A 24,751-nucleotide genomic window follows, 5' to 3' on the forward strand; every position below is an offset into this window, starting at 1 on the left:
CGACAAGCTTCTATTTTAGAAGAGCACTGAAGGTAAACATTGCATCAAGCTTATGTAAAGTATTCTTTAAAGGGGTCCTGAACCACATTTTTAAGTCATCATCGAATGACCTCAATATTGGAATTTATTGCCTCAATAATTTCTCAAATCCGCCAAGAATGAGCGAAGTTACGGGTATTTGTTGCACACCTTAGAGGCCCCCTAAACCACCCAGAGGTCGAAATTTAATTGTGGTGTTGCAGTCTCCAACAAACACGTAGCCATGAGAATTTTTTGAAATGGTGCCGTAACAGTGGATTTACACGCGTTAGATGATACAAAAGAAACCCTCACTCGTTTCCCTCTTTCCTTTGTTATGCTCCGTTTGTCGGCTCGTCTCTCCTCCTGGCCGAGTGCTCCTCCTCATCATGCGAGGAGGAAGAGCAGCAAGCGTACGTACCTGCTAGCGGACAAACAGATGTTGTAGATGATGAGCAGACATGTTGACATCACGGTTAAAGGGACTGTCTACCGTCCTTCATCGCTTTTCTGTTTTGTACCGCAATCGAAAGCATACAGCCTGAAGTGTCCAACCCTGCAGTGGTTTCTCTGGAAAGTGAGTAGAAATTTTTACAAACAGAATTTTTCGATCTGCGTTCGGTCTTCTTCCATTGGCGTGAAACATGCCCACAACACTGGTTGGTGGACGTGATGACGATTGTAGTGCCGGTAAAAATTAAAACCGAAAGCACATGTGATTTCTGTAGGATTACATTGTTTTCGCTGAACACTAATGAAATGAATATAACAGTCGTCTTCAGCGTGCTAGCAGTTAAATGAAGCCTTATTATACAATTACAGAACACTTCTTTTGCTGTATTGCAGTCTATGCATTTATTTTAGCACTGCTGCTGCAATTCAAGCCAAGTTGATTCATCAAAAGGAGACTATAAATGCATGCAACACATGTGAGACATCCTAACAGCAATACGGCGGCACGGTAAGACCAGCGCGGAGGGCCGCATTGAATAGCGCATGAGTTGAAGCAGACGAAATAGAAGGCGGTGGCGCAAGCAGCACCACCGGGCACCTTTTTTTAGACGCTTGAGGAAAAAAAGGCAAAAAATTTTCTGACGCAACCGAAAGCTGCCTCAAGTGCGTAAAATACAATTGTAAGTTATACATGTTTGTTTTTAAGCAAAATGAGTCTACCTGCGAGGATTTTCTGTCCTACCAATAGATTGAACCACATCGCCGTTGGGTGACGCTCGCGATCATTCTTTCACGATTTTCAACATCAAATTAAAAATATAATTCCTTTTTGATGGGACAAAAGCATACTCGTTGCCACCGATGTGACGAACGATCTTCTCATTTTCACCTCAATCAGAAATATTTTTCCGAGCGGTAGACAGTCCCTTTAACGCTATGGGGATGAGGAATGCCAAAAGGCACGGAGAGGAGAAGGGATTGTTTCTTGGAATTTGTGGGGTGCCGGCAGTTCGTAGCGCTGCCGCGTTTGGCATTGTTGATCATGATGGCTTCTGAACTCTATGTGCACGTTTACTTGAATTGTTAAAAAATTTAGCGGAGGTGGTTTAGGTGCCCCTTAAGCACTTTCTTTCTTCTCTCGCCCCATCTGTAAGCTACACAGGGAGGGATGGCAAGGGGGAAAGAATTTGTGTCAGTGCACGTCCTGACCTTGAGCATGCACGATGAAGCATGATTGCTCTCTCCACTTGTAATTCCTGTGTATGCTAGTGTGGTTACTGTGTAATGTTAGCAGACTATGGAGCGCAGCACCGACACGTGGCAGAACCCCATGGCAAGCAGCACATCTGATCCAAACACCACTCTTGATATACGCCTGCTCTTCGTTAATAGCATGCTATCTGTTGTGTGACGTTGAACAGCAGGCGCCGGCAGCTCCGAAGAGAGTGAGCACAGGCCTCTGTGTGAAAAGAGGCCGCCTAATAAAATGGCAGCTTTCCACTCCACTTCTAAACTCTCCTTGCCGCGCACGACTGCAAGGTTTGGCTGAGATGCTCACAGCAGTGTCTATTTTCCTCATGATGGGTTTTTTCATCAAGCACGAGGGGTTGTTCATGACCCCTTTAAAGCACCATTTTTGTTAATTCTTTGGTAACCTAAACAAATTTCAGACGAACAAGACATAAAAACGACACACACAGCGCTGATGTACTTATTTCTCTGAAAGTATTGTTTTCTTTTGGGTGCTCTTAGTGATTCAGTTTGATTCATTGTGACAGTTTTGACAATCTGGGCACTTATGTGACCATGTTGCCCATCGATCTTCCACCAGGGCAAGGTGATGGCCTCCGTGTTCTATGAGGTGAGCACACGGACATCATGCAGCTTTGCTGCAGCCATGCAGCGGCTAGGAGGCTCGGTCATCTACATGGACCAGGCCACGTCGTCAACGCAAAAGGGCGAGACGCTTGAAGGTACCAAAAGGCTGTTTCTGACCAGCCTTGGCCATTCGGCAAAATGATGACGTCCTCGTGTACTTGTACTCGTTTCACCACAGGAGTGAATGGAAAGGCAGAGCTTGTGTACAGTACTCACGGATTGAAATAAGACACTCGGAGCGCGTGCCCGCTGGTGTATGCAGCGCTGCTCGTGAGAGCTCATGAAATCAAGGTGCTGCATTCTGGTATAGAACGAGGGGGAGAACATCTGGGCAGCAGAATTGCTCCTTCCGGTAGCCGACGAGCCGGCTCGTAGTTCACCGTCACCACACTGCCAGCGTAGCGCTGCAACGCTTGCGCGCTTTCGTATGCCGACTGAAATGATTCACCAGTGTGCGCCTTGTATATTGCAACGAGAGCAACTGACACTTTGGTTGCATGCGCTTTGGCGATGCCGCATGCATACTGTGCAAGTAAAACACAGGACTCAGCTAAGAGATTGCGCCTTACAGCGTGCATGCAAGCATTGCATTCTGCCAACATTCAAGTGGAGGGCCCGCTATCGTCGCGGTTATCAATCGCAGTCACAAATCACGGGGAACTAAAATAATGTCTGCGTTCTTCCCGCTTTCTTCGCCCACGTTCGACATCGTGTCGCAAGCAGCGACCGATGTAGCATCAACGAACACACGTAAGGCGCAACCACTTAACTGGATCCGGTGTATTATTTCCGCAGCATGTGTGCCGCATCGCCAAACCGCGTCTAATGAGAGCTTCCTCAGCTCGCGCCACAATATAGGTGTGCACTGGCAAGCCCTTTCGTTTCGCATAAGAAAGCGTGCAAGCCTCGCAGCGCCCCGCTGGCAGTGTGGTGAACTGCAGGCCGGCTCGCTGGCGACCGGAAGGAGCAATTCTGCAGCGTAGATGTTCTCTCCCTCGTTCTATGCCACAATGCAACACCTTGGTTCCACTAGTACCCAGGAACGGCGCTGCATGTACCGGCGGCCACACGCTCCGAGTGTCCTGTTTCAATCCGTGAGTACTTACATGCATTACTGCACCACATTCAGGTAGCCTGTGACATCGATTTTGGTTTTTTAGAAGAGACACCAATTCAGGTTAGCGTGCATGTGCAATAGTGTCACGTTTGTACAAATATGCAAGTGAAAAGCAGAAAAATAAGTCAGATTTAAAAATTCGTTATGATCTGTCTGTTCTCACTCAAAATGATCTGTCTGTTCTCACTCAAAACACAGAAGCCCCCCCCCCCCCCTCCTCCTACATTTAATGCCTGACTGGGAAATGTAGGTTTATGTAAAAATATGTTGAGCCATGTAACTGTTTTCAAACTGTAATAATATGCTATGGTGGAACCCACAGCTTGTGCCAGCAAGTTGCTAAGATGTTCTCTGAGCTTTGGAGGTGCTCTAACCTTCGAGGCAAGAGTGCGACCAAGATGAGACTGGAATAGTGGGGCTGTTCCCTACTCTGACCGCAGCTAGTGCATTCAGCTGGGGCGGCTTTCTATGCTTCCTATCTCGAGAGCTATAACTGAGTCAAAAGTGCCATTTGTCACAAGCATTGGAGCATGCCTTAGATATCATGGCCATAGCACGCAGGAACGAAGTATCCGGGAGAGCGCTTAGAACAGAATTGTTTGCATCCATTTCTTAATCTGTATGAAATGATACTTCATTACATGAAAGCTGGAATGGCTCTTTCTCTTTTTGTTTTGTGTTGCAAAAAATGAGAATGAAAAACAAAGCATTGTAATGAGATGTGCAGTATTTACGCGATTGTATATCAATTTGTATGTCGGTCGACCCTCCTGTGTTGCACATCAGAAAAAAAAGGAACATAATGCACGCTTGTGTACTTCACCCTGAAAATTTATTAACTTAGTCGCTTAAGTGACTATTTCTCCTGACTAGCATCAACGTCAAGCCAGTGCTCGTTATGAAGTTTGATGGCCAGACACTGCTATTTCTGAAGTGCATCTTTGGTATTTCCAATGCCCAAGCAAAGACAAGGGCTTCATGCACGACCATTTCAGATGTCACCAGTGTAGACCATTTGCATAGTTCGGTCACGTAAGCTAGAGAAAGCGTCCAGACTTCAATCCGCGAAAACCTTGGCACTTCATGTCACACGTAAAAATTTTAATAAATGAAGCGAAGGAAGGTATAGGGGACATTAATTGCACTGTTTTAAGTGTATTGTAGGAATTGGGATATAGATGTGAAGAAAGTGGCCGAAAAGACAACTTGCCGTCGGCAGGGACCGAACCTGTAACCTTTGGATAATGTGCCCGATGCTCTGCCAATTGAGCTATGGTGGCGGTCGTCCTCTCGTCCACTTTTGTTGGGCATTTATGTGCATGCGAGCCTGGGCGTGTTAGTCAACACCACCCCTAGCCATTCCCCCCCTTCTTTCATTCGTGGAAAAATTTGGTCACACTTCAGTCGCCACTGCCGCACCACCTGGGGAGAAACTCCAAACATGCATTATGCTGCCCAGTTGTTAGTTTTTTTGGCATGATGTATAGTAGCCCTCTTGAACAGTGCTGGGAATGACAGTTCAAAGAAATGTGCCAAATAGCCAAAAAGAGAGGCCCTTCCATCAATTACTGGTGCCCCCTGAACAAATCACTGCTGTTTGCCAAAGGGTGCTGCTGCATGTTGGAACAGCGGCTCCGATTGACATTCCTACAAGATGCATACACACCGCACACGACATATATGAACTCTATGGTGTATCTTCAGTAAGCTTCCTTGTAGCGCACGTAAAAGACAGGACAAAAAAATATGTAGGCACAAACAGAAAAAGTTGAAAAGAAAAAAAAAAACTCTCCAAACAAATGCCCGGAATAGCCATGTACTATGGGTAGAGCCAGGAGGTAAACATAAAGAAGTGACCATGCCGTAGTGCCCCAGATTTCCCGTTTATTTTGTCTTTACTGGTGGTACGTCTAGCTCTGGTTTCGATTGTAAACTGACGCCCCAACATAACACATCTACCTACAATTGTGTAAGTGCAGTATATGCGATACGTACCGTATTTATTCGAATATAGGTCGACCTTTTTTTCCCAAAAATGTTGCCCATAATCAGCTATCGACCTATATTCGTGACCAAAGAATCTCGACCTATATTCGCGATCAAAGCGACCAAAAGCACCGCACCTATGGCGTTCAACTGCCGCGCCTGCTGTTCTTCAAGCAGTTCCTGCTACATACGCACATTATATTCCATTAAATTTGGTATAAAAACCGTACCCGTTCGCCTTTTCCGACTAAGTAACTAAGAAAAAAAAAGTTATTTGTGCAATAGCTGCACACCGCCTTTTCAAAGCCCCCGCGAAATGCAGCCGCTCCGCCATGTTTGCGCTGGAACCCGTGATTTCCCTAGGTAGGCCGTGAAGTCCCTAGCCCCCTAGCCGTGCTGGCCGTGCTGCCTGCCGACGCGCAGCCGCACGGCCGCACTGGCACTGGCCTAAGGCCTCACTCTTTGTTTGTTGTTTGATCTGACGTGACGGTTCGCATTTGCAAATGCGCGGTTGGACGGTGTCACGTCGGTAGAACTACACAGCTGACTTCAAGCGTCAAGTGATACTTTTTGCCGAGAATTCCAGCAATTGTGCCGCTCAGCGTGAGTTCGACGTAAAAGTTGATTAGGGGTTGGCGGAAGCAGCGGGACCGACTGTTCGTGTGCAATGGATAGCGTCGTGCTTTTCGCGGCCCAGCAACTGGCAGGCATGACGCTCTTGAAAAAGAACTGAGGCTCCGGGCGTCAAGGAGGCCCTGCAGAAGGCCAACAGACCTGGTCGTCATACCGCTAGGTATGACGTCCCGGCTACATTAAGGACCGGGTGGCGAAGAGTTACAATGAGTGGCTTGAAGGAGGATGCTGCAATGACACCGACGGGACGCCGCGAGAAGGGCTTCCCTCAATGAAGTTGCGACGTGGGTGAAGGACGCGCGGAAAGACTGGCCAGCGGAAATTATCGTGACTGGATTTAAAAAGTGCTGCATTTCCAACGCAATCGATGGCAGCGAAGTCGACGTCATTTGGGATGCCGAGGATGCCTGCGAAGAATCCGACAACCTTCCTTGCACATCTGACGAACATGACACTCCCGGCAGCGACTAGGGCGCTAAGTTAATTGTAAATAAAGGTGTGCTATGTTTCAATTTTCCTGTTTCTAAAAAAAAAAAAAAAAACATGGGTCGACTTATTTTCGAATATTTTTTTTTATTTCTCGTAGAGTGCTATAAGTAGGGGTCGACCTATATTCGTGCCCGACCTATTTTCGAATAAATACGGTATGCATAAGATAATTTGCATGAGTTAGCATGAGCACTGCTTCCCTACTGATGCACGTTATGTCACTGTCCTTAACGGATGCCCCTTGTACGCTGGTTAATTTTTTGCCAAGATGTACTGGAAGGGTATTCGGTAGGGATGGGCGAATAGTAAATTTGAGGTTCGAAGCGAATCCGAAGCGAACAGTGATTTGGTCGAATAATTTCGAATCGAATAGCAATCACCACATATTATTAAGAAAAAATTAGCATTTTCTTCATGACCCTTGCACAGTATTTTTAAGAATTAGAACTAGGTATGAGTGAGTGTCACTTTTTTGGTTTGAAATAAAGTGGAAGAAGCCTTGAATGGTATCAAAATTTGAATAGCAGTAGGGTGGGAGTTATAAGTGGTACAATATGTTACAAGTTAAAAATGACTGTACTTAGCGCATATAAGCCCATATAGCAAGCTGTTAAATTTTAAAAAAATATGTGCACTTAGCCTTGAAGTGTGGCTTCGCGGCAGTGCAGATTTCCCCTGGCAGGGTGGTTTCACGGTACAGCAACCCGACGCTGCAGTGAAACCATCTTTACAGGGGGTTATGTGCGGTCGAACATACATATATTCGTTCATTTCGAATACTTCGAAATTTCGAATAATATAAATTCGTATTGAAGCGAATTTGAATACTTTGATATTCATTCGAATATTCGAAACGTCCGAATATTCGCCCATCCCTAGTGTTCGGGATTGCGCACTGCCTTACTTTGTGTTTTATGAATCTAATTGACTGCCTTGCTCTCCTTCTGAATGCATTGGCTTTCCTCTGCGATTCTTTTCCACAGACACCATTACCGTCATGTCCAATTACAGCGACGTGGTTGTGCTGAGGCATCCGCAACCTGGAGCTGTTATGGTAAGATTATTGTGTTTGCCTTTTGACTGTTGCTTGACGATGCATAACCTTTCATTTGCCTTGCTCATTAAATAAATATTGAAGGCATACATATCTCAGTTGTAAGATGACCTTTCTGTGCACTGTGTTTCTTAAAACAAGCTACTACTTATGGGCTGTTGACACAGTATTATTAGCTGTACAGGGAAAAACCCCATTAACTCGAAAAGAAATACCAGATAAGTGAAATTGCAAAAAGAAAAACTGCTCGCTTTGCATAGACCCATGGTGGCTTCCTTAATGCTGTCAGTAATACAGTAACAGTTTTGCATGCCTTAGTACCGGACACCTTGCCATTTGCAGGCAGCAGTGCTCCTGGCACTGTACCAAAACAGCATGCCTAAGGGCAGCGCTGTCATGCCTTTCGCAGATGCCCACGTATGACATGTTGGTTAGGCCCCTCAACTTATGAATGTCACAAGAGCATAAAGCGAGCGTCCTTATCACTGTTAACGTTACGAGGACGGAGCAAGCGCCCTTATCATGGCATGAATGATCTCAGTGACGTGCTTTGGGCTGGCATCATTACCTTGCTTGAGCATGGATGAATATATTGCACCTGCCCAAAAGTGCCAGTCATCTTGCTGAGGTTTGGTGCACAACTGACAGCATCCCAAATGAGTGGGGGAAGAGAGGAGACATGAGCCCTAACTAACCGCTGCAGAGTGAAGTCGCAGTGAAATGGCTGAGAGCAGCAGAACAAATGTGTGCGCACGTATGAACAAATGTGTGGACAGAAGAAGGTGAAGTGGGGAGTGCAGCTTTGTAGCGTCTGTCTTGAAAGGATCTCCCGCATTTTCTTCATGCAATCGCTCATGCTAGCTCCAATCCCCACACAAAGGTTGCGTCGCAGAATTTCATTTTCCTTTTTTTTGATGTTGAGGTGGCACACTTATGAAAAATGAGCTTTTCGGGGTGTTCTTGCCGTCAAGATTTTGAGACATCCAGAATCTGGCGCAGGCAATTTTCTAGATAAGAGGTGAAAAATACATTGAATTCACTGTCGCCAGAAAAAAAAAGTTCAATTTAATCGATATTTCAAAAGATGAGAGCTTGAGTTAAAGAATGTTCACTGGACTTGTAGCTGGGCTTCGATAAATGTAAAGTACAGCATAGACTGCTTATAACTAGGCTTGTGCGAATAGTAAATTTTAGGTCCGAAGCGAATAGTGATTTAGTCAAAGCGAATTTAAAAGCGAATTTGAATAGTTTATATCACATATTATGAAGAAAAATGAGCATATTTGTCATGACCCAACTAACCAGCGCAATATTTTTAAAGTTCAAACAAGGTATATGCACATGTCATTCTTTTTGGTTCAAAGGGAAGTGGAAGCAGGATTTGACTTTCGGTAGAATGCAAGTGATAACCTGTAAAACATGTTACGTTTTAAGATTTACTATACTTGGAGCATATAAGACTGTATAACAAGCTTTAAACTTGAAAATTATGAATCGATCTGAAGGTAATGCAGTAAAACCTCATTAATTCGAACTCGTTTATTTCGAAATCCCGCATAATTAGAAGGATTTCCTTGGCCCCGTATTTTGCAATGTAAATTTGAGTGGATAATTTGAAGCGGTGGTCGGTACCAGCCTGGTTAATTCGAAAACTATGGCTGCCATGTGCCAATTCCCCCGATCCCGATTTAGCTGCAAATTTGCAGAAACAATGGCCCTTAGGAGCCACAAGGCAATGCAGTGTAGCGATACTAATGAGTGACAAGTGAAGCATCCAAGCCTCTCTGCTGCCAGCGCAAGAAAAAAAACTAAGCAAAAGGCGGTCTCGTGGTCACCTGAAAAGTGCGCCTGCAGAAAAGACGTGCTTCACTGCAACACAGCAGTGACAGGCGGGCAGCATGATGCATGCTTCTCTCAACGTCAGCGCGTCATGATTTACCCATTCTTTCTGGGAATATAGAGAAATTATTAAAGTGCGGTCTGATGGAATTCGCAATGTATGCGAACCTTCGATTGGCGGTTGTTCCGGTAATTTGCGCACTTGCACTGCTGGCGGAGTACTTGCCTGTAACGCCTACTTCGAAAACTCAGTTCGAAAACTTCAATGATAATCTTTTCCACCCAGAACACATCGCACACTGGTCATTATTAAATTCTTTATTTTACCAGAAAGAATGGGCGAATGGTTGCATCATGACGCGCTGACGCTGCGAGGAGCAGGTGACATGCTGCCTGCGTGTCACCGCTGTGTTGCAGCGAAGCACGTCTTTTCCGCAGGCGCGCATTTCGGTTGATCACGAGACCGTTTTTTCCCCCTCTTCCTTTTCTTTTCTTGCGCTGGCAGCAGCGAGGCCCACCGTTTTCCCGGTTTAGCGGCAAAGTTGGGACCAGGTACTGCTGGAAGACATAGCCCTTGTAGCCGCAAACTAGCATGAACAGCAAACGAGCACATCTGATTACTTCCAGTAATTCAAAGTTCCTTGCATCCCGCTTTTTGTATGTTTGGTTAATTCGAAAACCCGCATAATTAGATTTTTCACAGTCCCAGTGACTTTGAATTAACGAGTTTTTACTGTATGTTCATTTAAACTTGAAGTGAGGCTTCGCGGCTGTGCGGATTTCTCCTGGAAAGGTGTATTCACGGTATAGCACACCTCTACTGCAGTGAAACCACCTTTACAGGGGGTTACATGCGGTTTATATATGTTTATTCGGTCATTTCAAATACTTCGAAATTTCCTAGAATTTAAATTCGTTTCGAAGCGAATTCGAATACTGTAATATTTGTTCGAATATTCGAAGTGCTCGAATATCCGCACAAGCCTACTTATAACGTAAGTCACCGGAGTCGCGAATATCCGCACTATAAGTGGTACCGCACTATAACCAAAAAAACATTTTTAAAGGCTGCATGTGTGCAAAACATGACCAACAGGCAGCCACTTGATTCTGACAATCGAGGCATGCAGCTGGGATAAATTTGCATCCGCTTAAATTTGAAAATGTTGAACTTTTAGCATCCGCGGACCTGCCATGCAAACATAATGAACATGGAAAAAAGAAATGCACCATAACGGAAAGTCACCAACTAACCTTTTGGACCTCCTCGTTTATGCGGACTTCGCCACGGTACCACACTGCGCAGAAACTTTACGTCAAACAGCAATTGAAATTTCCGCACGCTTTCAATTTTCCAGGCGCGTGCGCGATGTCAAAAACAGTGGCGACCACAAACAACCACTCAAGTGTTGCACACACACGCCCTTGTTTTCGTTGAAGATGTTTCACCCTTTCTAAATTCAACAATTGCAAAACGTTTCGTTGACTCGGCACCAAACCACAACTTTGATAGACCGCGGCCACTATCGACGAGACTACTAGCGCTCGTTAGGCCTACCGTGTGAGTTGCAACTTGGCATGCTGTCGTGAGAAGCTTGCCCAAAACAACATGGAGATTGGGCGTAGAAGAAATTGCACTCACGAGTCAAACCGAGGGCAGCACACGTGAAATGAAGTTTCGGTTTGCGGTCGGGAGTACATCCGGCGAACTTTCCTGAAAAAGTCATCCAAGCTTGTAAGTCCGCCTGTTGGGGGTCAAAGGCGAAAGCTCGATAGCGTCTCAAAGCCTAGTAACTTGCGGAGGAATCAAGTTGGCACGCGAGAAATCTGTGCTCTACGACGACGCAACTATTTTCCCGACAGAAAACCGAAGAGACAAACAGCAGTAACGTGCACTTGATGCGGGCGCCCGTTTGTAGCGGAGCGCGCATGACAAGCGGCCAAAGCAAAGGGGGCTTCTCCCCCTCCTCACACCACACACCCGCGTCGGGCTGCTGCACCTCACCACTCCTTTTCTCTTTTCTCCCCCCTCTCCTTGTTCGTTCGTTCTGTGTCCCCTCTTCCTTTTAACGCTGTTGTCGCTCTCCCTGGCCTGCGCATCTCTGCTGAGAAGTGCGCTCGCTCCCTCGCTTCTCTGAGAAATCTCCGGCAGCCCCATTATAACCGGTCTTTCATCTCGGGGGACTGCACAATAAGCGGTATGCGTACACATAGAGTTCTATGGGAGGGTAAACGGGAGTCAGAAAAAACCGCATTATAGCCGGTCCTGCACTGTAAGCAGTTACGTTATAAATGGTTTGCGCTGTAGCACAAACCAGAACACTGTGAAGAATGCTCTCGTCCCGTGCTCTTCCTTCACAGTTAGGACTTGCACTACCTTATGTGTAAGCAATACTGTAATTAATTGTCCTCTTTGAAACTTGAAGTGCACAGTGGCCAGTGGCCATGGAAACACATTACTGAGCTCTAAACTTAGTAAGGCTAAATAGGTTGAAATCTGCAATGCCTTTTATGTGGCAACCATCACATTTTACAGCATAAGACTATCGAACTTGACATTATTTTCAGTTACATGATGCATGCGTATATTGTTATGTGTGGTGCTCTGTTCCTTGTTTCCAAGCACAAGTGGGGAGAGGAGTGTCCCTAACCTCTGTAGCACTGTCTGCCATGTATGTGAGAGTGTAAGCTTCAATTCATTTCTCACAGCGTGCCTCGAAGCATTGCCGCAAGCCGGTGATCAACGCCGGTGACGGCATTGGCGAGCACCCTACGCAGGCTCTCCTCGACGTCTACACAATCCGTGAGGAAATCGGCACAGTCAACAACCTGACGGTAGGGTCACCTGCAGATTTTTCTTTCTGTTGCAGTAAAAGCTCATTAATTCGCATCTCTTTATTTTTCGTTTTTCAATTATTTAAACTGAGTGGCCCAAGCATTGCGGAGCACTGTGTATTTAAAAGCTCATTAATTCACGTGCAAATCAGCTTCGCCATGGGTAATCCAAACTGCATGCCGTCTTGCCCTACTGCTGCTGTGGTAATCACTTTCCCAGTGGCAGTACCGGCCTCAATGCCTACCTGATCCCAACCTCAACTGGGGTTATAAGGAAGAATAATTATTTCTGTTGGGGTACGACTTGCCATCAAAACTACTGCAGCATTCCTTTGTCAAAGATTGGTGTTGCGTCAGTGTTTTTCTGCCTAGTGCCATGTGTATTTTTTCAATCTTCAGAAATGTGCACATGCTTATCGAGGCATGCAGTACAGATGACACAACAACTTGGGTGCACAACTTATGCGAGATTCGAGAGAGCACAAGAAGTGCTGAGAAAAGTGACGAGAGTGAAACAGCATGCTGAAAGTTTTCAGTGTTAAGATGACCGTCTGTGCCCAAGAGAAATGGATGCTGCACGGGCATCCTGGGCCATCTGGAGCCGTTCATACTTGTAAATTGAAGAAGCCTAGTGTGCCTTTGTAAGCGGAGCCACTTTACCAGAAACTTAGTTACCTTTGTTGTAGAGAGAAAAGGTTTATTATGGCAGAAAAGCTGAGAGACCTTTGTTGTAGAGTTGCCAACTAGTGCAATGGCGAGTTCTTCTATAGCAGATTGGCGTCGTTGCTCACAGGAGCTTACTGCTAATTCAATGTCACACTTGGATGCTTTTGTGTATGTGTGCGGGAATAGTAATCTCGGAGAGCAAATCGAATCGAATAGTGCCCGAAGTGAAACAGTTTGATTACTCTTTGAATGTTTCTCAATTAGTATTGAAAAGCCACTTATGCAATCAGTATAAATCGAGTTTCTCATACTATAGTTGGATACAACTTGGGAAGGCAGGAGAGGCCCCATCCAGATTGTCAAATCGCGGCCGCCAATTGCTCCTTCGACTAAAGTAGTAGTCCCACTCATGAGATTGACAAAAGAGTCACTGGCTGTCTGACTCATGACATCAGTCTATATTCTGTGCCCATTGGTGCAGGCTCCTATTCATTCACATTTGAAGAAATGCCGCTGCCTTCTATTTTGCACTTGACTATACTATTCATAATTTTGACATGAAAAGCAAAAATGGGCAGTCGGGAACACAGGAGCATATTCTTCACATGCTCAGAAGTCCTCGGAGGGTGGAAATGATCGTGGTAAAGTCAACAAACTCTGACTCCATGAGCGACAAAGCCAGCTGCTTTCCATGTATATTCTGCCTATTCTGTGCCTGCCAGGAGGAGATTGATTGCATTTTTGTCACCAATATTGTGTCTGTCAGGGGATATTGTTGACATTTTGAAATATTCTTGAACTATTTGAAGAGCACTTGTATTTATGAATAGTGAGTAGTCAACTTAAAGGTTGAATTAAATGGGACGCTATTCGATTCAATATTTGATTAATCTTAACACGATGCCATTGCATACCTGCCAAGTCTCCCGGTTTATCCGGGAGACTCCCGGATTTTTAATGTTTCTCCCGGTTGTACGGGTCATAGGAAAATCTCCCGGAAATCCAGTTTTGCCCCGCGCGTCCAGTGCTTTGTCTGGCCACATGAGCAAACTTTGTCTGGCCACGTAGTAGAAAGGGTTCTTTTTTTTTAACGATGGTAGAAAGGTTCAACTCAGTTTCATTGCGCATGAAGTAGCTGTGCACTTTGCGCCGCAGTGCTGCCAACGCAAACGTCATAGTGCTGCCGCCGCGTCTTGCCGGTGATGCGCTTCTCAGTTTGGCCCGAGGAATTCAATTGCTTGCACTTCGAGGAGGCACGTGGGGCCCACAGAGCTTCAGCCTTGATACACTTAACCGTTCGCTCGCTCACTGCGGTGAGCTCGGTGACAGTCCGGCACACTGCATTTGCAGACAAGTCACGCTGACAGCGCCTCACTCCAGCGTAGACGTTGCAGATAACTTGCTTGGTCTGTTTTGATAGCCACTTTCTGTCACATTTAGTGTACAGCTTCTTCGGAGAACGAGACGGCGAGTTTGCGGCCGCACACGGTTCAGTCGACATCGCGGACGCCATGTTTACTGAGAGAGCAGGCGTGAGGAAAACGTGTTGGTGTCCAAGAAATAAAAAAGACAGAAACAAAATTGAAGTTTACAATAACTTTTTTTTACAAACGGCTTCCCATACTCGTTCTATTAGTATAATGAAGAAATCTTTATTTATTCGAGCTAGGTAACTTTTGGAATTAGAAAATAAAGATAGGTACTATTTCCTGGCGCGCGCGCATGCAGGCACTTTAGCTCTGTAGCTTCCACAGTGCTTTTACTTGCCCGTGAAACAGACGATGCGTAAGCGATGTTATCAGTTTGGACTCTGTAGAGATCAGCGGCGACCTCAAAATCCCGCTGACAGTGTCCATATAATTGCTATCGCAGTTGCCCCCCCACCCCTCGTTGAGTAGATCTCCCGAATTCCGTTTCTCCAAACTTGGCAAGTATGCCATTGTTTTCAGAAGGTAATTGCGTTATGCACGTTACGACCTTAAAATTTGACGCAGGTGACACTCGTGGGTGACTTAAAGCACGGCCGCACGGTGCATTCCCTAGCACGGCTGCTCACCCACTACAACGTTCAGCTGCGGTACGTGGCCCCAGCTAACCTGGGCATGCCACAGTCTGTGCGCGATGTCGTGGCTGCGCAGGGAATCACTCAGGTGAGAGGATCAATTTAGTGTTTTGCCATGTTTGCCTTGTTTGGAGTGCTGTGTGCTATGATCTCTTTCCACGGGCATTCATTCGTAATCAAACAATATGGTCACATTAACTTAGCTGGTTTTGTGGTTGGACCAGCCTATACGATGCGTAGTTCTGGTAAACGGTGGCCTTTCATACCGTAGTTCAGAATGGATGCCAGGCGAAAAGCGCAGTCAAAGACAGTCGACAGTTGAATGATCTGATTAAAGGGACACTAAAGGCAAATAACAATTTATGTCAGAGTGAAAGGTCAGTGTGTGAGAACGTCTAAAACATCAATAGTATCAACAGCAGTGCTCTAGCAATCGAGAAATCAAGGTAACTGTAGGCCACGATGTGCGCCACGAGTGGGACATTTTGGAAATGATACCGATGACGTCAAGAGTCCCGAGTACAATTAACCACTAGTAATCAAACTAGTTGTGATAAAAAAGAACTTACCGTGCATCACAAGACATAATAAAATGCTGCTTGTTTGTTTCTGTTTGATTCATGGAAAAAACAACCTCTTGGTGTTACCATGGGGAACGGCACGAGTGGTTCAAAAGTTCCTTTTTCACCGAGCTGCTTGTCTCAGTGATAGTTTGGGTATCACGTACTGCTGCGTGTGCTTGGCTCTCGCTATTTTCACACTGTTGATACTCTACTGGTGCTGCTGGCCAAGCTAAGCTCCATTACAGTTAACTGTACAGTTTCGGAGTGGCCCATGGCTGCATCTTGACAAGGTTGATGGCCACTGTTGCGCAAGAAACCGTAGCGTTGGCGGCCGGGCAGTAAAGGCGGTCAGCGTTGGGCATGGCAACTGCTACGTCAGAAGGCCCATTAGGCGGGTGATTTGAAGTGTGCTAACGCTGTGCGGACCATTAAAACGTGACTTTCTTTCAAAATAAGCATTTCCTTGACATGAAACAATCACTACGAGGTTTCTGGAACGCTATTTCAACAATCAACGTCGACTTAATATTTGACTTTAGTGTCCCTTTAAGTTCGGAAATTTTCAGGGGTGTACACCTATGTTTGTTTGTAGACAGCATTCTTTTACTGTGTCTCTGAAAACTGGCTTTAGTGTAGCCTACCTTGCCATTTATATGTATGGTTATGTGGTACAGCTACCGTATATACTCGTGTAAGGGCCGCACCCCTACTTTGGAGGGGGAATTTCGAAAAAAAAAATTCAAAAAGTCCCACCAGAAAAGTGTACTTAGTTAAATTGCAGCTAGATGGTGCTGCCAGCTTTTCCGCTTCCGCCGACCTCGATGGCGTCATTATTGCTTTGTGTGGCGCATCGTTGGCATCGTGTGGGTAGCTTGGAAGTGCTTCTTCAGATTGGTGTTGTCGGTGTCACTTTGTCTGTAGTAGTGAGCCCTGTTTGAGCCATCGCAGGTGAGGGACGATGGGCCGGCACTTGAGATCTTTCACTGCAGCCTTTAAACTGCAAGTGTTTGAATATGCCGAGGAGCACGGCAAGCGAGAAGCTGGACGCAAATTTGACGTCGATGAGAAGCGCGTGCGTTACTGGATGAAACAGAAAGATGCCCTCGCCGCTACCAACAGGAGCCGAAAGGCGTTTCGCGGAAAGAAGTGCAAGTACCCGGAACTCGAAGGCGAACTTGTCAAATATGTCATCGACACTCGAAGGGACGGCTACGCCGTCTCAACTGACATGATCCACGTGAAAGCCCTGGCCATCGCTTGCCACATGGAAATACCCCAGGCACAATTCAAGGCAAATCGGGGGTGGGCTGCGCGGTTTATGAACCGTAACCAGCTCTCCATCCCCTGCCGAACAACGCCTTGTCAAAGGCTTCCAAGCGAGTACGAAAGCCATGTGATTAAGTTCCATCGCTTTGTGAATGGTCTCAGGAGGGAGCATAAGTATGACCTCTCCCAAATTGGGAATGTGGACCAGACTCCTGTGTGGTTCGATGCACCTGAAAGCACCACAGTGGATTTAAAAGGTGCGAAAAGTGTGTCTATGCACACGAACGGCGCAGAACGTCAAAGATGCACTGTGATGCTGTGCATCACGGCAGACGGCAGAAAACTTCCGCCGTACGTCGTATTCAAGCGAAAGAGTCCGTCTAAAGAGAAGTTCCCCCAGGTAATCATCGTACGTGCCCAGGAAAAGGGTTGGATGTCCGAGGAACTCGTCGTAGATTGGACAAAGACCGTCTGGGCAAACAGACCTGGAGGCCTGTTACAACGGAAAGCCTTCCTTGTTCTGCACAGTTTCAGGGGCCACTTGACAAACCGCGTCAAGGACCAACTCGCCACGACTCGTACGGACTTGGCCGTTATTCCTGGAGGACTGACGAGTGTGCTGCAGCCGCTCGACGTCTGCATTAATCGTCCGTTTAAATTGGCATTTCGCCGATGCTACTCGGAATGGATGGCTGGAGGCCATCATGAGAAGACCCCTACAGGACGGCTGAAGCGGGCATCGCTACAACAAGTGTGTGCGTGGATTTTGAGTGCGTGGCGTGCCGTGTCATTTGAAACAGTCGCGAAAAGCTTCAAGGTGACTGGAATTTCAAACTGCATGAGCAGCGCTGAGGATGAACGTCTCTGGGAGGACGCCGACGCCGAGGCGAGCTCTTCCGAGAACGAGGACAGCGATAGCGAAATGGAATCGTAATAAAAACATTCCTGGAATGTCATTTGCGACTCTCTTACACTCTGCTACTGTCGCGGAAACAGTACAGACCTTTGGTGAGCTGTCATCGGCCTGATTCGTGTAAGGGCCGCACCAAGCAAAAATTTCGAAAAAAAAGTGCGGCCCTTACACGAGTATATACGGTATGTGTTTACTTTGCCACTTTGCCAAACTGCACCAAGAGTCGACGCACGCTACAGCCTGCTACATTTGGGCAAAAATTGCATAATTTGCACCGAGTGTGTTAGTGTTGTCGCAGTCTTTTCAAGGGAGAAGAACACGACAAATGTTTGGTAAATCAAAGTGGTTTAGACAAGCGCATCACTGAGAGCTCTATCCTCTGAAGATAAACAACCAAAAATAATGTGTTCTACTGCTACAACTGCTGGAAGAACAACAAAACAACGGGGATACCATGTTTGCTGGGTTAATGATCACATTCGCCTAATGATCGCATCCCGAACTTACTGAGGAGATGTAACATTGCGATGACGGCAGCGATGATGTTGCATGTCCATTGTTTTGCAAGGTGGCTACCACGCTCGCATGTTATATACCTTGTGCCTTTTGGCATGAATGCGGTGTGCACATGTCTGCCATTAAAACCTATTCAGTATGCACTCAAACGTGCTACTGTCCCACATCGTTTCTCTAATGGTGACGTTAGATGCACCGTACCTCGAAACATTTGACAAAAGCCCGCAGCCATGCGGGGGGGCGAGGGAAGCAGTGCCAGCACATCATCTGTGCTCTCTTCCGCACAACCTTTGGATTGCTGCACATAGTGCATGACTTGGTGAGACAAAGTATTGCCTTGCTATAGCTAAGTTGCCTGTGTGACAAAGGATTGCTTGATGTGTTTCACTTTTTTGTTCCCACGCAATCACAGGCTCGTCTGAGTCTTGTAACAAGCACCTCCTCTTTTTCTCCACATAGTCAGATAAAGGTCACGCCAAGTTCTTTATACATGGTTCCGGTTTTGAACTTCTCAAAACGAACTTTGGTTCGCTGCAGTTTGTGGTCGCAAAGTTGTCCAGTAAAGAAACTGTGGAGCCGCGATGTTTTCAGAGCAGGCCTAGAAGTGAGCACCAGTAGCGACAGTGCATAAATCGCCATAGCAACAGCCAGTCAGGGGTCTGCATACTTCACTAACTTCGTCAGACAGGCCTGTATCATCATTCCCCTCTCCCAACTATTTTGTTACGCAGCCACTGTATGCAAGGAGGGTGGGAACAGAAAGGCAAAACCTTGAGCTTTTGAATCACACTGAGATGGTGGTGCTTGAAAGCGGGAAAGATGGGACGCACCTTCGTGGATTTTGGTGTTTTTGTGCATTCTTGAGCTTTTTTCTGATCAACCGTGCTAAGTTACTTGCTTTGGGCACAGTGCACACGCTTTCAACGAAATCAAGTCATGTTTATTTTTTCATTCTGTCTTACAGAAAGAAAGGACTGAAACAAAAGCTGTGTATAAAACAGCTTGACTAGTTCTCAGCCCCAGAAAAAAAAAAGCACAAAAAGAAAATAGTCTGAGTGGTAACAGCACCATGGTTAACATGACAATATGACACTTCACGGGCAGTGTGGCAACGTGGCAACAGGGCATATGCATTGAAATTGTAATTCTCATATATAGGTATAGAAGATTCAAAAGAAAATTATTAGACCAAGAAAAATTCAGAAACATGAACATCATTGTCATCCAGAAACAAAGATACGGTACACAATGGTACACTGCATGCAAAAAATACATTATTGAGATTACAGTCTTACAAATAGCTACATACAACTGAAAAATCGTTTTCATATAATGTAGATCAAAGGCAGCGTAGATAAAAGTAAGCATACTGGCATTGGATATGTTGAAATGGCCAGTTTCCTTCTTTCAATTTTTGCGATCCTTCACATATACACCATGATTTTTGTGGAGAAATTCATGCAAAGCGAAGTGAATGTGTCAGGCCAGCCTGATATTCTTTGGTTGCGGTAGCCATCCTAAAAATTTCGATTTGCAATTTGTTTGATTTCCAAAATTCTTCTCCCAAAAAATTTTACCTTTCATGGTGAAACGCAGCAGTGAGGAACGTAACAGCTGGATTCTGCTGTATTTTTTTTTCCCCTTCGTTTTACAACACATTTCTTTGTCTTTCATGTGTGCGCAAGGTGTAAATTTGGACCTCATGATGGATTTTCCTGGCTCTTTTTCTTTCGAGCAGGAGGACATTGAGAGCCTGGAAGCAGCACTGCCAGACACGGACGTACTGTACATGACCAGGATTCAGAAGGAGCGTTTCAGCAGCGTGGAGGAATATGAGAGGGTACGGCCACCTCATGTTCATTCTAGAGTGAAACGAACGTGATGGTCAAAGCTTAGGGATTTATTTGCAACATTGCTCAGTACACTTTCGAGTTCTCTTACTGTTGAAACTGAAATATAGACCCACCTCCGTTGCTGCCAAAAGCTGGCAGCAGCGGGACCTTTGCCAGTAACAAAACCCCATTGAGGTGTTGAGCTTCCTTTCCTTTTTTTTCCCCCATAAGAATACATGTGACTGCAAAGATCAGAAAATTGCAGTTTAATATCTCATCACATAGTGCTGTTAATTCCAGGATTTGTGAGAAATTCTTCTTGCCTCTTAGTAAAGATTGTAGAATCAGTCACGTGGTATTTTGAAACAAACTATCTTTGAAAACTGCGTGTGTGGTGGCAAGAATATACTCCCCATTCTTCTCATCCCAATCACTCACCACTCACCCAGTTCTTAGAACTGTCACAGAAGACAGCAGGACAAGTACCTTTGTGCATTGCTAATGATGCCACTGGCCCTTTTGTTAGCGAAACTGAAATTAGTCTATTGGTAGATTTTCTTCATTTTTCTTTCTTTTTCCTTCCTTTTTTTCCATTGTGCTGCAAGCTCTGGAAAGCGTCTCAATTTCAGCCCATAAAAGGCCCCGCGCCTGACGTCACATGTAAAAAATTTGGTCATGCTGCAGTTGCCACTGCTGCACTGTCAGTTGAGAAGTTCCAGATGTGCACCCCGTAGCGCAGTTAGTTTTTCGGCATAAAAAACAGCAGCCCTCTTAAACGCTGCTGTGAACAAGCACTGAAAATTTTTTGGGCCCGGAGCTCCCATGACAACGAAATGCAATGCTCAAGCACAGTGGCAGCACATGGCCATAGAAAAGCTTGTCAAAGAGCCAACAAGAGGAGAAGCCCTTCCAGATGCTGTGTCAGTTATTGCTGACTTCTTCAGGCATCATCTTCGTGTAACATCTCAAAACAGAAACTGTGGGCATCGTGAGAAAAGATGCTGTAATTCAGGTTGGAAGCCGCTTCGTTCTTGAAGCACATGACAGTTTTCAAAGTGCACTCATTGCACAAGTGGAGGGCAAGTAGTTCAGTTCAGTGTCGTACAACTGTGTACAACAACCAAAGTTTTTATGGCAAACTGCAGTGGCGGAATCAGCGTGACAGCTTTGCTTACCTAATTACCACACTGCATTGGACATGCTTTTTTGCTTTATGCGTGGTGTACAGCCACGGTGAAGAGGGGACTTCACCACAGTGTGACATCAGGTCATTTTTACCAGATCTCGCATTTGACAAAATTGATTTTCTTGGAAAATTGAAGTAATTTTTTTTTGGCCCCTGCAGTGCTCTATTATTCAAACATTTTTGCAGCACCATGTAAAGAAAGAATCTGTTGCCGACTGTATACGTTGCATAAGAGATCAAACTTCAGAAATTCTGTATAGGTTCAGCTGTACGTGTGTGTGCTCCTGTGCTCAACTGTCCTGTCTAATTTTTTTTCTTCTTTCTTTGGATATTGCGCAGGCTTGTGGCCTCTATGTGGTGACACCTCAGCTGATGACGAAGGCCAAGAAACGCATGATTGTTATGCATCCCTTGCCACGGGTCTTCGAAATCAGGTGTGTAGACGTGCTTTTCATAGCATGCCATTGGACCCATTTTCCTAGTTTGCAAGTGTGGGCTCACCATGTTGCACATTTGCCAATCCATATGTCGCCGTCTATGCGGGTTTTCACTAAGGGCAGGATGTCTGGAAAATGGCTGAGTTTTATGGTCTGCCAAGCTTCCTTTTTGGTGCTGCAAGTTTCTCATAATCATTGCAGTTACTCGGGCCCCTCGCTTCAGTTTGAATTTTCAAGGAGACCTGAAACCATAAGATAGGAACCTACCTTCCATAAAGCAGCTGGAGTGAGGCAAGAAATGCTTAGCTTTAAGATGGAAGACTGCAACAACCACAAATGGGCAATGGGCAGAGAATCACAGGCATTGGTCTAATATGGCTCACATCGTGATGTTATTCGGCAGTACTGTATTTTCACGCATGTAACCAGCTCAAAGTATGCAGAAAGTTCAGAGCTAAAGTTGGGGTGTGGATGTTGCGCAAGCTTGCTTTACAGCGTGGCTTCACGGTTATCTCTTTCATTTTTATTTTTTCACAGTTTGTAGGTTATATGCCTGGGTTGGTTATACGCGAGAAAATGCGATATTTGGTGCCACCTCAAGTCAGCCAGCAAAACTTCATTGCTTAATTTAGCATACAAGTCAGTACAAGTCACCAAAGAAATCAACCTGGACTGGCCACGTAAGGCACAGGGCAGGCAGCTGCAGGTCAGTTAGAGCAATAGAATGAATACCAAGGAATGGGAAACGCAGCCAAGGATGGCAGTTAGATGGAGCGACGAAATTAAGAAGTTTCGCCGGGATGAAATGGAATCAGTTCGCTCGCACAAGATAGAGTGAATGTGAGGTCGTTGGGAGAAGCCTTTGTCTTGGCAGCAGACATAAAGTAGACTGAGTATGATGACAAGCTTGTTCCTAACCGTTGGTGCACCGTTTCATCCTCCCTTTATGCAGTCCGGACTTCGACACAGACCCCCGAGCAGCCTACTTCCGGCAAGCCGAGGCTGGAATGTACGTCCGCATGGCACTCCTAGCTATGGTGCTCGGACGTGTGTGAAAGCGCCCGAATCCACGGCGCTTCGCAGTGATCTCGACGAGTCACTGGCTCTTCCCCTCGGCTCTTTTCGTTATTTTTCTTCTTCACAGTTCTCTCTTGTGACTGCCTCATTGTGATAATGGGTGAACACGGTACTTATATAATGTTGTGGACGACAAAAACTGTGCCTTGCGGATGTTTGGAATCAACTTTCGGTTTGGCACGGCATACTTTTGACATTTTCACGATTTTTATACGTAGAAGCACATCTCTCGAGTGACGCGCTTGCGATTGCCGGAAAGTTCCCTGCGTACCGCTATCGTTTTATTCTTAGTGACGGAAATATTTCTTCTGTTGAGCTGTGTGCCCAAGCATTTGTATTTACGACGTCATTGTTTGCATCCTAACACCTTTTGTCACAACATTACTGTCCAGGTTCAGCTAGGGGACCTTCGCAGTCGCTGTACAGTTAGTTCTTAATTTTTGTTGTAACCCAAGTTACAGCGCATATCACATTGGTGCAATCCTGTTTTGAGGTGCCAATCATAAGCTCTGCTGGTGGCGTTGCAAGGTACTGATCTGAGGCACCTGAATCCAGCATGGAAAGCTTGCTGAATGCTTGCAGCTGGGTTTTGCGGGTACTTTTGCTGTTTCCCGTCCTGCCTCTTTTCGATGACTTAATAAGCCATGCGGTTTTGCGTACTTTGCTGTTTTCTTGTTGTTATGCTGAGATAGGAGACGTATGTTTCGTGAAAATCATTTCTTTACACTCTGTTTAATATGTGGATGTTACAATAGTCGACGATAGGAACTACTGTACCTTCTAATGGAATGAGTATTGTGACACGGTAGTTTCATATGTGATCGTAGATTGGAATATGTGCTACCTTCTTCTTTACCTTGTTGATGTTTCTTGTTGCCGAAAATATACATACTGTTTTTTTTTTCCCTGTTATTTCTTTCGTGCCATATCCGACGAGGTGTTTCACCGCGTATGATTTCGCAGCATATGTGCCACATCTTTTTGGCGTTTTTGTGCAAATCACACAAGCATTCCTCATGTTAACGACATGGAATATTTTTTACATTTACAAATATTCATTGATCTGCCCGTCCCTGGAGTTGCTTGTGTTGAGAAACTGCTGTTCTTGATCAGAATGCAACAATCAAAAGAAATAAAGATACTTTTGCAAACTTCAACGTGAACATCATTGTTAACTACTGGTTGAGTCTTCTTTTGCGTCGTGTATGGACGTATGGCGTTTTCAGCTCTGCCGATAGCATTTGCCGCACTGTTCAGAGTTCTACCTGAAAACTTTGCTGTTATGTAGTTTTTAAATCCACATTCAAGATGGTGTAGGCAATGTGCATGTCAGTGCTTCAACTTGTGGTCAACAGCCTAGGTTGGCAGGCTCACTCATGAGTCAACTCACTTGGTCTCACTCAGACTGGGCCGTGAGTCTGAGTGAGTCCGGGTGAGTAATAGTTTGGTGAGTTTGAGCTCGAGTGAGTCAGGCTGAGGAAATTTTTAGTGAGTCTGGGTCCGAGCGAGTCTGGTTGAGGAAAATATTGCCGAGTCTGGGTCCGAGTGAACCCTAAGCGCAAAATATATTTCTTGAGTCAGTCTGAATGAGCTCCACCTGTTATTGCCAACCTATGGTCCTATCTACTGATGTTCAGCATTACTACCAGCCTTATATAGGCTTAAGTTTATACTCAAGTCTACTCGCATATATCTTAATGCACTAGCGTTCATGTGCCATCTCAATATTTATTGATCAGAGGTGCGAGTTCGGGGGGGGGGGGGGGTCGACTTCACCCGCAAACCTTTTACGGGAAGTTCATGATATAGGTATCTGGTGTAAGTCACGTATTTCATAAAAGTGTCCTTAGTGGATTGAAACCACTGGTAACTCTTATGAGACGGTACAAGGTCAAATGGGGTATCGTAGAGCACAGATTATGTGAGATATT

The 24,751-nt window shown here is 45.5% G+C and overlaps 1 protein-coding gene across 1 annotated transcript in view; it reads left to right on the forward strand.

Annotated features, from left to right (window-relative positions):
- LOC119372514 (CAD protein) overlaps positions 1–23,977 on the forward strand; it is a 158,414-nt gene extending 134,437 nt beyond the window's left edge. Inside the window, exons 37-43 of the mRNA XM_037642991.2 lie at positions 2,303–2,444; positions 7,558–7,628; positions 12,177–12,302; positions 14,963–15,118; positions 20,027–20,128; positions 21,646–21,740; positions 22,696–23,977. Of these exons, the coding sequence (XP_037498919.1) occupies positions 2,303–2,444; positions 7,558–7,628; positions 12,177–12,302; positions 14,963–15,118; positions 20,027–20,128; positions 21,646–21,740; positions 22,696–22,798 (795 nt within the window). The 3' untranslated portion in view covers positions 22,799–23,977. The remainder of the gene's footprint in view (positions 1–2,302; positions 2,445–7,557; positions 7,629–12,176; positions 12,303–14,962; positions 15,119–20,026; positions 20,129–21,645; positions 21,741–22,695) is intronic.
- Positions 23,978–24,751: the final 774 nt, after the last annotated feature.

This window comes from Rhipicephalus sanguineus, chromosome 10 (assembly GCF_013339695.2).
Source record: "Rhipicephalus sanguineus isolate Rsan-2018 chromosome 10, BIME_Rsan_1.4, whole genome shotgun sequence".
Taxonomy (NCBI): Eukaryota; Metazoa; Arthropoda; class Arachnida; order Ixodida; family Ixodidae; genus Rhipicephalus; species Rhipicephalus sanguineus.